General features: G+C 34.8%; 1 protein-coding gene across 2 annotated transcripts; it reads left to right on the top strand.

The window, feature by feature from the left end:
* The first annotated feature begins 831 nt into the window (after nt 1-831).
* LOC127098650 (uncharacterized) lies at nt 832-13,484 on the top strand. Of its 2 annotated transcripts, none has more exons than XM_051037298.1 (3): nt 832-1,331; nt 1,399-1,571; nt 13,238-13,484. In XM_051037298.1, exons 1-3 carry the CDS (start codon nt 1,253-1,255, stop codon nt 13,256-13,258), a joined length of 273 nt encoding a protein of 90 aa, XP_050893255.1. In that variant the 5' UTR covers nt 832-1,252; the 3' UTR covers nt 13,259-13,484. The 2 variants fall into 2 exon arrangements, with proteins under 2 accessions (XP_050893255.1, XP_050893256.1); XM_051037299.1 differs by having other exon boundaries at nt 1,399-1,575.
* The last annotated feature ends 2,504 nt before the right edge of the window (nt 13,485-15,988 follow it).

The following is a 15,988-nucleotide window of genomic DNA, read 5'->3' as shown; positions in this document are numbered from 1 at the left end:
CTGTTTCATTCTAAAACACACTCAAAACTACTTTTGTTTAGTTTTTCCTTCCTCACTCTCATAATTCTGTGTCTTTCTAATTGTCAAAATGACAACTTCTCCCCCTTTCTTTCTACTCGTTGATTTTTTTGAGTATTCTCTTAAATTCTCTATAGAGAATTATGTTAATTTTTTCTCGTTTGAGTTGAGAAATTACAAGTATTAATTTTTGGATTCTCTTTGGAGAATTATTTGAATTTCTCTTGTTTGAGAAATTATTTTGAGTGGTCAAATGAACATTATTGAATTCTCTTTGAAGAATTATTGCAATTTCTCTTTGAAGAATTATTGGAATTTCTCTTAGTTTGAGAAATTATTATGATTGGTCGCTATACTAGATATTACGAGTGATATTTATATCATATTCGAATGATCTTTGTATCATGAGAGAGTGTATTTCTAGACCGATTATCTACCGTGTAAGTAGTAATCGTACAATATAGAATTAAGTTGTTTTATCATGGAGGTGTCATAACAGTGTTGCGAAACGTCTTAAAGAGAGCGACCTATTCCGTAACTCGATCCAATAATTTCTTCTGTGACTAATTTTCAAAACCGTAAAACAACATTATATGTTAACAAGAGTAAGATTTATGACATTCATCTAAAATAAGATTTATTCCAAACTGCTTCCACTTTCATAGCATGTAAGATTATATTCATTCCTCATTTTTTTCTTGGGATCCCACTTGGAGCTAACCCAAGGCGTATGGAGACTTGGAGTCTATTTTAGACAAGATGTGTAGGATATAATGTATTAAGGGTCCAAAGGCAATTGTGTATCGCTCTTTCTTATGGAGGATGCATTTTGTGTGGTGGTGTTCTATCTTCGGTTTCACAGTTCAGAGCAGCTATGAAAGGGTGCACGTTGTTTTGCAGAAGAGCAAACACCACACCTTGTCCATGTCATGACAGATTTTAATTATAAACACACATGGACTTGTCCCAACCACATTTCATTTCATGTCATCTCTCAAATGCACACAGTTACAACCGCATCCACGACAAGCACCATAACTTACAACTTACAATAAAATCATTAATTCCTATCCCGACACATTCACATCACTCCACCATCTGGCAACTTATTTCTTGTGTGGATGCCAACAGTTTTATGCCCAACAGTCCCTACCACTTCTAATAATTCAATTTTCCACCATATATAAACGACTACAACTTTGGCTTCATATATGTATTATAATTCTGATTAAATATGGAGCATAGGTCTACCTTCACAACCTGCTACTTTCTCTTTCTCTTTCTCTTCCTCGTCCTTCCTCACTGTTCAAAAGGTTTGTATATGTTAAATTCAACTTATAATATTAGTAAGTCTTGATTAACTAATTGTATATATAACAGGGGAATCAGAAGGAATATTGAGTTCAGATTCAGATATATATGAGATTGATTATAAAGGTCCTGAAACACACTCTTCAGTTCCTCCTCCTCATCATTATCCTCATTCAATTCCACGAAAAGACATAGTCAGAGCAGAGAATGTTTTTGGTAGTGCTACTCTGGCAACAAATAAGGCAAGTATGACTTTTATGGTAACCTCTTTCAAATTAATTAAATCATTGAATTTCTCTATTTATTACTATTGAGTGTTGATCTTGATCTTAGATTTCAAAGCTTCTAGGACACAGACCTGATAATAGAAATAATGATATACTTCCACTGTTCCTTTTATATATGTATTTTTTTTTTGTATGGCAAATATTCACGTTTAGTGTCAAATATTATTTCCAATATAATTATTTCTAGTGAGGGGAATATATGAAAAAACACAGAAAAAAATGTCATTAGTTTATTTTGAATCCATAGAAAAAATGTTTATGTCAAGTTCTGATTTAGGTATAAAATAAAAGGTTGATTGATTCCGAAAATATTTGGCAATGAATCCTAATTTTGACCAGTGTCCTATCCTTATCTGCACATAGTTAGCTTTATACCACCCATGCCTAGTTTCTCATAGACGGTCAAAGACATTAAACTCACACTCGTCCCTAGATCACAAAGTTTTTTTTAAACTCATCTTGCCTATAACCCACGGAACTGAAAAACTCCGTTGATCTTTTAATTTCGAAAGCAACTTATTTTGGATGACAGAATTGCACTCTTGTGTCAGCACGACAACATCAATATCTTCCAGTTTTTGCGTGCTTGATAAAATTTCCTTAAACAATTTGGCGTAAGATGGCATTTGCGACAACACCTAAGTGAAAGGGATGTTGATATATAACTTTTTCAACACTAAAAAAACTTCCTAAAATGGTCATCTACCTTGGGTTTTACTAATCTTTACGGAAACGGGATAAGAGGCTTATATGGTGGGGAGACACATACGACTCTTTCTCAACTACCTCACGACTCTTTCTCAACTACCTCATTTGCAGATGGTGTTCTCTCTCCCTTATTCCCAGATGGTACAAATTAACTCTCAGTATCTTTTCCTTCTTCCCTCTTGTTAGCAACGACTTCTAGCTCTTTATCACTTCGTAGTGTTATAACGCTCACATGCCTTTTTGAAATGGGTTGTGGGTTGTCCTGGAAAAATTCAAATAGTTTCTCTTGTAGACGTTTGTTGTTGGGTTGCTTGTGAAATTTTTGTTCCAAGAATCTTGTTGTGAGTAGCCATGGAATCAACCTTAGTCGCTAGTTATCTTATCAATTCATTATTGTGGAAGCTTTGGTTCTTGAAGTCCTCATTCTGCCGGGTTTGGGTCATGATAAAGTTCTCCATCATTACCTCAAGGTTCAAGTTTTCGGGAGCAACAGGGGCACCCATTTTCCCTTAAAGTCCCAATGGAGCAGTATGTGTGCGGGGCTGGGCGCAAAGACCATGTTATTGTTCTTGTATGAGAAATTGGGATAATTTCTCCATCCAAGATTGTACGTGTTGGAGTATGGGTTAACTTGTGTGTAGTTTACCTGGTCTAGGGTGGGCTTAGATAGCAATTGACACTCAGCAATAATATGTCCCAGGACTCCATAAATATCGCAGTTGGGAGTCACAACAGTTATTGTAGCTGCAAGATTTATGCTCGGGTTATCAATTTTCTGGGCAACGGTATCGACTTTCACGTTCATATGGCCGAAGCTGCTAACTTCGTACATCCTTCCTCTTGTTTGCATTTTCTCAATAGGAGTGTGTTCATTCCCCCATTGGTAATGGTTTTGAGCCAAGTTTTTTATGAGTGCATATGCATCATTGAAGGGTTTATTCATCAAGGCTCCTGCAATTGCGACATCAATAGTTATTCTTGTGTTATAAAAAAGATCGTTGTAAAATGTATGAATGATTAACCAATTCTCTAATTTGTAGTGAGGACATGCTCTCATCAATTCCTTATATAACTCTCATACGTCGAAGAACAATTCACTTTCCATCTGCATGAAGTAGGTAATTTGGTTCCTCAACTGTGTCGTTTTGCCCGGCGAGAAGTATCTACAAGGAAAGCTTTCTTTAATTCATTCCATGTCATTAGGGAATTTTATGGTCGGGACTGTAGCCAAGCTCGAGCTCTATCCCTTGGTAAAAATGGAAATAGACGCAATCGAATGTCTTCAGGGTCGACACCATTACTTTTGAGTGTGCCAGCGAATTATACAAACACAGAGAGGTGAAGATTCAAATCCTCCATTGGGTTACCAAAGAATTTGTTCTGCTGCACGATTTCCAGTATAGAGGGTTTTAAATCTAAGTTATTAGTCTGGATCGCATGATTAATGATACTTGAGTGAGCTTCGTCCTCAGAGGGGACTGAGAAGTCCTTGAGTGGACGGTTTTTGTTTTCAACCATTTCTTGTTGAAGTCGCTAAAGTTGGCGTTTAACACGTAGGTAATGATCGATTTCGTCGATTTTTTAGACTAGGATCCTAGTGCCACGGGTTTTTCGCTTACAACCGATACGAGGGAGAAATTAATTAAAACAAAAAAAATATCTTAGTCTATACGGCGTAACAACAAAATCACGATATTACATAAATTGGTCTTCGACAACGACACCAAAATCTTGATAGGCCCGTAAGTGCACTACTTTATCGGTTTAGTATAAAAGGTTGTTGAATCCCACAGAGACCAATTGACAAGTATCACTATCTATTATTTATGTGTTTATCTAAGGTTATGTGTATGGTTTATTTTAGCGAGAAAGTAAATAATGCAATAAAATGGTTAAAATTAATCAAATAACAAATAAGGGGAAGAAACGTTGATTCCCGCCTACCAATTCTATTCCTACAAAATGAAACTGTTTATTATAATGAGAATAAGAATTGATCTGTAAAAAATGTTCAACTAATAGCGACACCCGCTTTCATGTGTCCGTCATTGAATTCTTAAATATGTTAAAAACCAGCATTTACAATGAAATTAATATATTTAAAAAATTTTAAGTTGAAATAAATCCTCAATTAATTTCAAGATGCTTTCAATATCTTGAAAATAATTGTTTAAATAATGTGGTCGGATACCGGTTCCGCTCATTCCATACATAAGTAATATCTCTAATCTCTACTTTCGTAGTAAATTTTTACTTTTTAAAACTAATATTTCAAAATGGAAATTTTAAGTATTTTCTCGACCAATTTCCACCTTGCTTTCGCAGGTTGTCATAACGGATCGTTCGAATTTCTAAGTCTTATATCGTCCCCATAGGAGCATAAATGGTATCTATGTATTTCTACGTTCATTGCAAACATTTTCTATCGTTTACACAAAAATTTCAAAACAAACATTTATCTCATTATAATTACTTATTTAAGCATTTTGTCTGAACTTTACCTGTAAATCGGTCCTCATGTTTCGAATTCTATAATAATCTACTCAGACATGGTAAAGTAAATAGCTAAAAAGCATGAAATTAAATAAGACATAATTGAATAAGCAACAAAAGTAAAAGAACCTGGAAAGTGAATAAAGATTGAAACTTGCATAAATAAATTGATCTCGAGTGAGACTTTTAATCATGTACTATGTTGAACTTGAAATAATAATGCTGAAGACTAACAAGAACAACACTAGGAAATAAAATTCAGCAACAAAACTAATTTAAAAGTGAAGAAAATACATTGCATAAACACCTAAATGTGAGTTGTTTATGTTTTTACAGATTCTCCATAATGGGTCAATGACGGGCGTCGGTAGGATAAACGGACTGCCCGTCATGGAAATTTGACTTGCGCTCCTAGTTTCTTTAACTTTTCGAGCTGACGTATAAGACTTGGGTAGTATGAAGCCCATCATGATTGGAGTAAAACGTCATTTTCGCAAATTATCGTGTAGAGTGTAAAATCCAAGACGCAAAAAAAAAATTATAAAAAATAAAACAACTACACACATAGTGTGTCACTCAAACACAACATAATCATTGCTTCGTAACACATGTTATATAAAACATGCATTAAATAAACACATGTCATCACATGCTCGCCTTTACATAAGCTCATCGCAACGGAAATAAAACATTTGAAGTAACTCAACTAGCAGTTATGTCTCAAAGGATAAAACATAGTTACGGCAAATTTCCTTCAACATCACCAACATCATATATGATAACGATTAATAAAACAATTGTTCACTCGCCCAGTGTTACAGATCAGAGAAGTGAAATCTAAACATCGCATAAAAATGGAAAAGAAAGAAGAACATCTTCAACGTCACCCTTCAACTTCTAAACGACTACTCATTTAACTGCTCGTCAGTACTCCAACAAGGAGCACAAAATCACACAAACAACAAAAGGGTGAGAATACACTCATAATATATAATGGTGCAAAAGTATGCAAGGGTAGTCTAAAAAAGCATCAACAATTATTCAACATAATTCATTCGCATAAATCACCAAAGCATTCTCAATCACCAATACCAACAAACTCAACAATTACATATGTAACAATGGATGCAATGTACTTAACATCAAGACTCTACAATGTATGTGGCACCATTACGGATAATACATGTCCATCTCGCTCATGAGTACCCACCGTAGGACCATAGCACACCAAATAGTTACTATCACCATAAATAATGCTTCACCATTTCCCATATGGAACCAACTATCCGTTCCTGAATTCACACCATCAGGCTAGAGCACACCAAATTCGTTACTATAACCGTAAGTAACACTACACTAATCCTCGTTGGAACTATCTGCTCGCTCCTGAATCCATACCACCGGACCAGAGCACATCAAACTTGTACCGAAGCCCGTACACCATGATGCATGACTCACCATAACGTGCAATATCACCAAAATATCACCATACAATCACCATAATGCGCAACATCATCCTTCATACAAAACAAGTGAATCAATTCCATAACAACATAATAAACACCACCATTTACCTTTAAACAGTGGCCAAATAGTAGCCTAGTCACAAAATAAAAACAAAAATTGGAACGACAAGTCAATTCCATGCAACTGAGAAATTCACACTCATTCTGGCAGCGTAACGGGTTACCCATCACCGTACACATAACCTCACATGTCATCCATCTAACGACCATCCCAACCAACTATACTTGGGGACCATGACGGTTTACCCGTCAGCGCCTCCAAAGCGATGACGACTAGAGCGTCATTAGGGTGATGCCTGTCACCCTGAAGCAGAAATAAAATATGCATTTTCTTCATTGGAATTTAACCAGAACTCCAATTTTCATTTCCTAGACGCTAAATCGAACAACAACAATTGGGAAAACATTGTCTAACAACAATACATCATCTATCCATCAATTAACATGCAACTTAGTCAACTAATCATCGATTTGACATACTTTATTCATCAAAATCACAACACATATAAGAACGCACTTGCATACCAATCCATCAACAAGAATACATAACTCTTATGGTAAAACAGTGCACAAAAATCACACAACATAACGCATAATCATACAATTATAGAATTCTTTTCAAGTATCATATGTTCTTCAAAAAGGGAAAAAATTGTGAAAAACCTAATGGGATTAAGAGTTTCCCTTTACTCAATCATGCCATCTACACCATTTTAGGAGTAATCCCCATTTCCTTAAATTTTTCAGCAAAATTCACCTTCAAGCTCTAACAATAGAGTTTCCATCTTGCCCTAGCCTCCTCTTATAAATTATGTTTTTCTCACGTACTAATCTCCAACTTCTCTACTAATTCATTTTTAGTAGTAACCAAATCTCTCTCAATTAGTGACTTTTCGCCTTACGCTCACTTATCTCCCTATTCACCAAAATACCCCTCTTAACTTTAATATTATTTTAATAATATTACTAATACTATTATTCCTTATTCTCTTCTCTTTTCTACTTTCTTATTTTCCATCAAATTCTCCTTCTCTATTTTATTTTAATAAATAAAATAAAATAACTATATTCTAATCATTTTAATTATTCTAAATCTTCTACCACCCCACTAATGCTACCTTCACACCCCACCAACACATATTTTCAAATAATTTATTTTAATTAAAACACCTAATAACCAAATAAATACATAAAGAATTCAATTACATTAATTAATCGAATTTGGGGTGCTATAACTCTCCCCGACTTTGAGAATATTTTCCATTGAAAATTACCTGATCTGGATCTCCAACTCCCATTTATGCTTCCACCAGCTGGTCCTCCCCATACTACCTTCACCAAGAAAATCTCCTTACCACGCAACTGCTTCACTTCTTGATCCTTTATCCGTATGAGTAATGTCTCAACAGTCAGGTTCTCTCTTACCTATACATCATTCACTTGGATCACATGAGACAGATTCGAAATGTATATCCTCAACTGAGACACATGAAACACACCATGAAGATTAGTATGCGGCGGTGGAAAAGCAATCCGATATGCCACCTCCCCTATCCTCTCCAAGATTTGATATGGACTAACAAAACGTGGTATGAGATTTCGAGACTTTAATGTTCAACCAACACCCGTTACCAACGTAACTCGCAAAAACACACGGTCTCCCTCTTGGAACTCAAGTGCTTTCTTCCTCTTATCATGGTAACTCTTCTAGAAACTCTATGAAGCTTTCATATTCTCTTGGATCATCTTGATCTTTCAGATGTTTGATGCATAATCTCTGGTCCAATCAATACACTCTCACCGGATTCATACCAACACAGAGGTGTTCTACACCTCCTACCATACAACACCTCAAATGGGGACATTCCAATACTTGAATGAAAAATGTTATTGTAAGCGAACTCAATCAACAAAAAGTAGTTATCCCAAGCACCTCTTTATTCTAGCACACAAGCCCTCAACAGATCCTCTAAGGATTGGATAGTCCTCCCCGTATGACTGTTCGTCTATGGATGATAAGCAAAACTCAACTTCAGCTTATTATCAATTGCTTCTTGCAAGCTCTTCCACAACCTCGACGTAAACCTCAGATCTCTATCTGACACAATGCTTGACGGAATACCATCCAGGCTAACAACCTTCTCAACATACAACTCAACTAACTTTTACAAAGGATAAATGATTTTAATCGGTATGAAATAAGTCAATTTAATCAGTCTATTAACAATCACCCAAATGGAATCACATCCTTTCGTCGTCTTTGGCAAGCTCATCACAAAATTCATGGAAATGTTACCCATTTCCACTCAGGAATACTCAACAGTTGCATCAGACCCAACGACTTATGATGTTCAATCTTCGACTTCTAGCAAGTCAAATAAGCATAGATGAACTCAGCTACTTCCTTCTTTATTCCTGGCCACCAAAACATTTTCTTCAAGTCTTGATACATATTAGTGGCACCGAGAAGAATACTCAACCACTCCTATGACCTTCCTCAAGAATACTCTTCTTAAGTTATGGTACACCTAGTACTCAAACTCTGTCTCTAAATCTCATCACACCATTCTCGTCGATTCTGAAGTCACCTCATTTCCCTTGATTTATTAACACTAGTCAGTCAACCAATCTCAAATCAACATTCTGACCTTCTCATATCTCTTTAAGGATACCACTAGTTAGCTTCAACATGCCAGCCTTCACACTATTAGGAGTCTCTTCACACACTAAATCATGTCTCTGAATTGCTTGATCAACTCCAACTCTCGAACCATCAACATCGACATATGCAACGACTTCCGACTTAACACATCAACTACAACGTTGGCCTTACCCGAATGGTAACTAAAGCCAAAATCATAATCCTTCAAAAACTCAAGCCATCTCATCTGCCTCATATTCAACTCCTTCTAATCGAACACATACCTTAAACTCTTCTAATCACTCAACACCTCAAATATGCAGCCAAACAGGTAATGTCTCCAAATCTTCAACACGAACACTACGTCTGCCAACTCTAGATCATGTGAAGGATAATTCCTTTCATGAACCCTCAATTGTCTAGAAGCGTAACTCACAACCTAAACATTCTGCATCAACACATAACCTAGACTCATCTTTGAAGCATCACAATACACAATAAAGAACTCACTTGGATTCGGAAAAATCAAAACTAGAGCAGGCGCCAACTTCTTCTTGAGTTCTTGAAAAATCTCCTCACAATGCACATCTCAAATATAGGCTTGGCCCTTTCGATTCAACTGAGTTAAAGTCAATGCTTGCTTTGAAAAGCCTTCTATAAACTTCCTATAATAGCTATCCAACCCAAGAAAACTTATAATCTCTGTAGCAGACTTTAGAGTCTCCACTACAACGCCGTATATATCTTCGATGGATCAACATCAATACCACCACTCGAAATCATATGCCCAAGGAAACTCACTTCTCGCAACCAAAACTCTCACTTTGACAACTTCACATACAACTTCTTATCTTTTAAGGTATGCAACACAACTATCAGATGCTCCACATGCTCTTCATCGGATTTCGAATATATCAGGATGTCGTCAATGAACACAACCACAAACTAATCTAAATACAAATGGGATATTATATTCATGTACTCCATGAACACTCAAGACACATTAAACACTCAAAACAACATCACTGAATACTCATAATGACCATACATCATTCTGAGTGCAGTCTTTGGAATATCTTATGGTTTCACAAGAATCTAATTATAACCCGAACGCAAATCGATCTTGCTAAACACACAAGCACCAACCAACTGATCCATCAAATCATCAATCTTAGGAAGTAGATTCTTGTTCTTGATGGAAACCTTGTTCAACTTTCGATAGTCAACACACAACCTCATGCTTCCGTCTTTCTTCTTCACCAAAAACATCGGTGCTCCCCAAGGAGAAACACTCGGCCGAACAAACTTCTTCCAAAGAAACTCTTCTAATTGCTTCTTATGTTCATTCAACTCTGAAGTAGACATTCTATACGGAGCCATTGCCATTGGACTAGTACCAGGTACTAAGTCTATGGTGAACTCAACCTCGCGATCCGGTGGAAAATCACTAATATAATCTGGAAACACTTCTGAAAAATCGCACAGCACTGGTAATTCACCAATCGCAACTTTACTTTCATCCCTCATATAAGCTAGTATCATAAACATTTCAGCATCATCCTTCCTAAAGTCATCCACTTTCTTTGCAAACACAAACAAACTCAGGAAACAACATTGACTCATCCATTAATCTGCACTCTTGAAATCAGCGGCACACCAGACTAATCCTCCTCACCTGGAGCATCTCAGATAAGCATAAGCTTCTTTCCCACTTGTTTCAATTCCGCTCCTATAGACAAGCAGTTAGAAAAACAAATGAACATCAACAATGTTTCACACACATGTCGCGTACTAGGAAACAAATAACATGTCAAAAACCTGGCTGGATGGATAGACTAGGTTCTGAAACCACTATGTAACAGCCTAACCCCGAAATGAAAAATTATGAAAATAAAATAACTATACATATAGGATGTCACTCAATCATAACATAAACATGCTCCGTAACACGGGATATATAAAACATGAGTTGAATAAACACCTGACATCACATACTCGTCTTTACATAGGCTCATTGCAGCGAAAATAAAACAGTTGAAGTAACTCAACTATCAGTTATGTCTCAAAGCATAAAACATAGTTATGGAAAATTATTTTTAACATCAACAACATCACAAACGATAACAGTTAATAAAATAATCGTTCACCCGCCCAATATTACAGATCAGAGTAACAAAATCTAAACATAGCATAAAACTCGAAAAGAAAGAAGAACAACCTCGACACCATCTTTCAACTTCTAAGCAGCTACTCATTTACATATTCATCTGTACTCCAAGAAGGAGCACAAAACCACACAAACAACAAAGGGTTAAGAATACACTCATAATATATATTTGTGCAAAAGTATGTAGGGATAGCCTAAACAAACATCAACAATTATTCAACACAAATCATTCACATATATCACGAAAGCATTCTCAATCACCAATAGCAACAAACTCAACAATGAATGCAATGTACTCAATACCAGGATTGTACAATGCCCGCAGTACCATTATAGACAACACAGGTCCATCTCGCTCTTGAAATCCCACCATATGACCAAAGCACACCAAATGTTAATATCACCATAAGTAACGCTTCATTTCATATGGAATCAGTTACTTCAGACCAGAGCACACCAAATTCGTTACTATCACCATAAGTAACATTTCACTGATTCCTAATTGGAATTAGCTACTTGCCACTGAATCCTCACCACCAGAATGGATCACGCAAAAACTGGACCGAAGCCCGTATACCATGATGCATGACTCACCATAACATGCAATATCATTAAAAGATTACCATACAATCACCATAATGCACAACATCATTCTTCATATAAATTCCATAACAACATAATAAACAACATTATTTACCTCTAAACAGTTTCCAAACAGTAGCCTAGTCACATCAACATAACAAAAATAGGAACGACAAGTCAATTCCACGGAATTGAGCGGATAACGCTCATTCTGACAGCGTGACGAATTACTTGTCATCAAGGTGACGTCCGTCACCCTCAAACGTTATCCATATGATGACCGTCCCAACCAACTATGCCCGGGGACCATTACGACCTACTTGTCAAGCAGCTGACTCCCGTCACGCCTCCAAAGTGATGACGACTATGGCGTCATTAGGGTTGCGCCCGTCACCCTGAAGCAGAAACAAAATCTGCATTTTCTTCATTTGAGTTTAAATCAGAACTCCAATTTTCATTTCACAGACTCCAAATCGGACAATAACAATTGGGAAAATATTATCTAACAACAATACATCATATATTCATCGGTTAACATGCAATTTACCTCTACCTAATCATGCAATCTACATCATATTGGGAGTATATTTTAAATAAACACTATATTTTACATGTTATCATGTTGTCAGATATTCAACCAAATACGATTCATTTCGGAAGAAGGATTTCATCCTTTTAGGATCATCTTTTCTCCAATAATTTGGTCTTCATCATGAGAATTAGTATTTCATTAAATTATTATAGCTGAGAGATCTTTAATTCTAACATCATCTACCTCATTGGTATTCATCATGAGAATTTGTATTTCCATTAAATTATTATAACTGAGAGATCTTTATTTCTAACATCATCTACCTCACACGCTCTTTATATCACTTTGAATTCTTAAGCCACTTTGTCAAAACTTTAGGATGCATTTTATCTTTGGACCCTCAGACTCAATGACAAAAAGATTCTATAGTAGAAGTATTATATAAGATTTCAAAAAACTAGACATTTTATTTCTTATAAAAAGATTAATGATATTCTTTCAAGAACATGGAATACAATTGTAAAAAAAAAAACATGAAATGCAATTTTGACTTGAGGCCGAGTCTCTGCCAATCTCAAAGAGAATGATAAAAATAATGTAAAACTTCTAAAAAAAATATTTATAGAACTTTTAAAAAATAGTATCAAGCGCCAGATGAAGTCGTTAATTCTAACAAAACTTTAATGTATCTAGACTTTTCTAACTATATAAACTAGATTTACCTTAATATCTCTAGATTTTTCTTGTCATCAACTCCTAGCATTAAATACATCTATATCTTTTCACTTTACAATGTAAAGTTTGAATAGTGTAAATTGAGCTCACCATCAAGCATTTTCAATCCAGCAATTCCAATTTTTCTTAAGAAAATGAGTTAGTCATTATTAATATACTTATTATGTAAATATAAATATGAATATGAATTCTCAAGAAATTTCTGAAGCATAATTATAAATGTTTCCTCTAGTGCAGGTTAAGAAAGTCCATGGATGAGGGGAAGCTTTAAACTAAAATTCAATGGACTAGTACTTCATGCTCATAAGAAATACAATGTAAAGAATGAAGAGTTGGAATATGTTTCATGGTTTGGCTATACTTGTTTTTTTGATAGTACGGATGATGTTTTTGGTACATATATTGAGTATACATATTTTTGTATTGATGTTATGAATATTGCAGTTTCTTAGTTCTAAAGATACAATATATAGTACTTCTACTAGGTCCATAACTCCAATATGCTTTTGTTAGAAATTAATAGCATGCACACCTCTGAATAAAAGAATGTCTGAGTAGATGAACCGTATTCGACACTAGCATGACAATGACAATGACGTATATGGTTACATTTAATTTACTCATATTTTAAAAGTATTATCTGTATTGACGTGTCGGTGTTGTGTCGGTGTTGTATTAGGTGTTCGTGTCTAATATTTTATAGATACCCTTTGATTTCAAAATGCTTCATTTCTGGACAATTGATAGAACCAAGATAAGTACAAACATATCGACTTTGTTTCGTAGGGACATTTCCCATACACAGATTATATTTCATCAGAAGCAATTCACATGATGCGCAAAAGAACATCTGCTGACTATGATATCATATGGCTCTTAGAGACAGACAAATACATCAATTTACCAACAAGTCTTATGTACCGAAAAGGTTCAAGTAGATGGTCACTGGTGCAATAAGTTAGGAATAGATTAGGACCCATAGGTATGTCAGCCACAAGAAATCGTCTGAGCGACTCCAAACATAAGAGACATAATTTTTGAAAATATTGACAAGAATTTTAGATACTTGTTAGGACCAATAGATACTAATTAGTGATATAATTTTTGAATATATTGGCAAGAATTTTAACACCGGACAACCATTTCTAAATATTTATTTCATTTTTATTTTGTATATCTAATTCTTGGTCTAGTGAGTTCATCTTTTTCTTTTTTATGTCAATAAAACTTTCATAGATTATTTCAAGAGTGTCTTACACTGCTACACTTATAGACATAATTTTATTGTTTAATGATTAATGCATTTATGACAAATACTTGGTTTTAAACCCTTTTTGCATTTTTTCTTTTTCTTTTATGGTCTATAAATTTCTCGGTTTGTTCACTAGTTCATTATTAATGAAACGAGTAGGAATAAATAGACCATCTAAAACATAATCCCATGAGTCAAATGAATAGCTTCTAAAAACATTTTCATTCTTGCTTTCCATAAGGTACACCCTTCACCATTAAACGGTGGAGGTTTGTTTAAAAAAAACTATTACTAAAAGAAATGTTTGGAGTCACCATCCTACCTCCTGAGACAATTAGTCTTATAACAATAGTTAGACTCGGATACAACATATTGAATAAGCTACTCCAAACACAAGAGGGGTTGAATTGTGATGTTGAAATTTAAAAAATTTGAAAATAAAATAATTGATTTTGAAAATGTTTATATTAAGAAGAAACTATAAGCATAGATTAAATATGAAAAGATAAATGATAAAAAATATAAATGACAGAAATATAGAGAGATAGGGTAAGATAGACCATTGTAGAGATTATCCTGGTTCAACCTTAAACAATACAACATACTCTAGTCCCTAAGAGTTTTTCCTCTTGAGATTTTGACTAAACAATAACTTGAACTTTTACGCATGATCAATCCAAGAACCTTACACAAACAACATGAGGTTTTACACAAGTTCAGACCAACAATCTTACACCAAACTTTTTATAGGCTCAACTTGTAACTTTTAAATATATTACAACATCACAAGATAATTAAGCCTTTGAATAAACAAATCCAGAACAAGAGTAGAGCACCACAACTCTCTAATGATTATTTTCACTGACTAGTCAATAAAACTTATAAAAGAAGGAGAATTAGAGAGATATAAGAATTAATACCTTAGAAAATTGGTGTGTTGAGAAGTGAGGTAAGCACTCCTTTTTATAGGATTTTTTTTCCTAAAAAAGGAAACAATTCATGGGCATTGACACTTTCTAATCAATTAGAACATCAACCTAATCGATTAGGTTTAGCCACCAAAGGAAACCCCAATTTGATACGCCACTTAATCGATTAACAAGGCTACCTAATCGATTATGAGGTATTACTATTGATCTAATCGATTAAATGAAATGCCTAATAGATTAGACATGTGAGTTTTACTTTCCTAATTGATTAGAAAACTTATTAATAGATTAAGTACTTGCTAGGATTGGTTTTTAAGAATTTTTAAGAAACAAATGAAGAGTTTTAATGTGTGTGTGCGCGCGCCCGCGCGCGTGTGTGTGTGTGTGTTTGTAGTTTGAACTCCATAGTTAAGCGTCCTTGATTTGGAGTAGTATTTGGATGGGTGACCTTCTAGGAAGTTTCCTGAAAAGCGTGTGATTAAGGACAAAACATGTTGAAAAGACACGTGTTGGTTTGTGGGGTCAGTCGATAATCCTGAAAGCAGTCTGAGGTGTTACATTGGACGCTCATGTCACGCTTGCCTAGGGTGTTGGAGCCCCCCCCCCTCTGTCATACCCCAAAAATTACCCATCATTTTTCCTAAAAAAAAAAAACGAAAAAAAAAAAAAAACAAAAAAAAAAAACGAAAAAAAAAAAAAAAAAAGAAAAAAAAAAGAGAATTTTTTTTTTAATTAATTAATTAATTAATTAATTAATTAATTAATTAATTAAATAATTAAAATAAATAAATAAATAAAATATAACAA

Source organism: Lathyrus oleraceus, chromosome 6 (assembly GCF_024323335.1).
Source record: "Lathyrus oleraceus cultivar Zhongwan6 chromosome 6, CAAS_Psat_ZW6_1.0, whole genome shotgun sequence".
Lineage (NCBI taxonomy): Eukaryota > Viridiplantae > Streptophyta > Magnoliopsida > Fabales > Fabaceae > Lathyrus > Lathyrus oleraceus.
The sequence above is the reverse complement of the archived record's forward strand: the minus strand, read 5'-3'. Positions and strand labels throughout refer to the sequence as shown.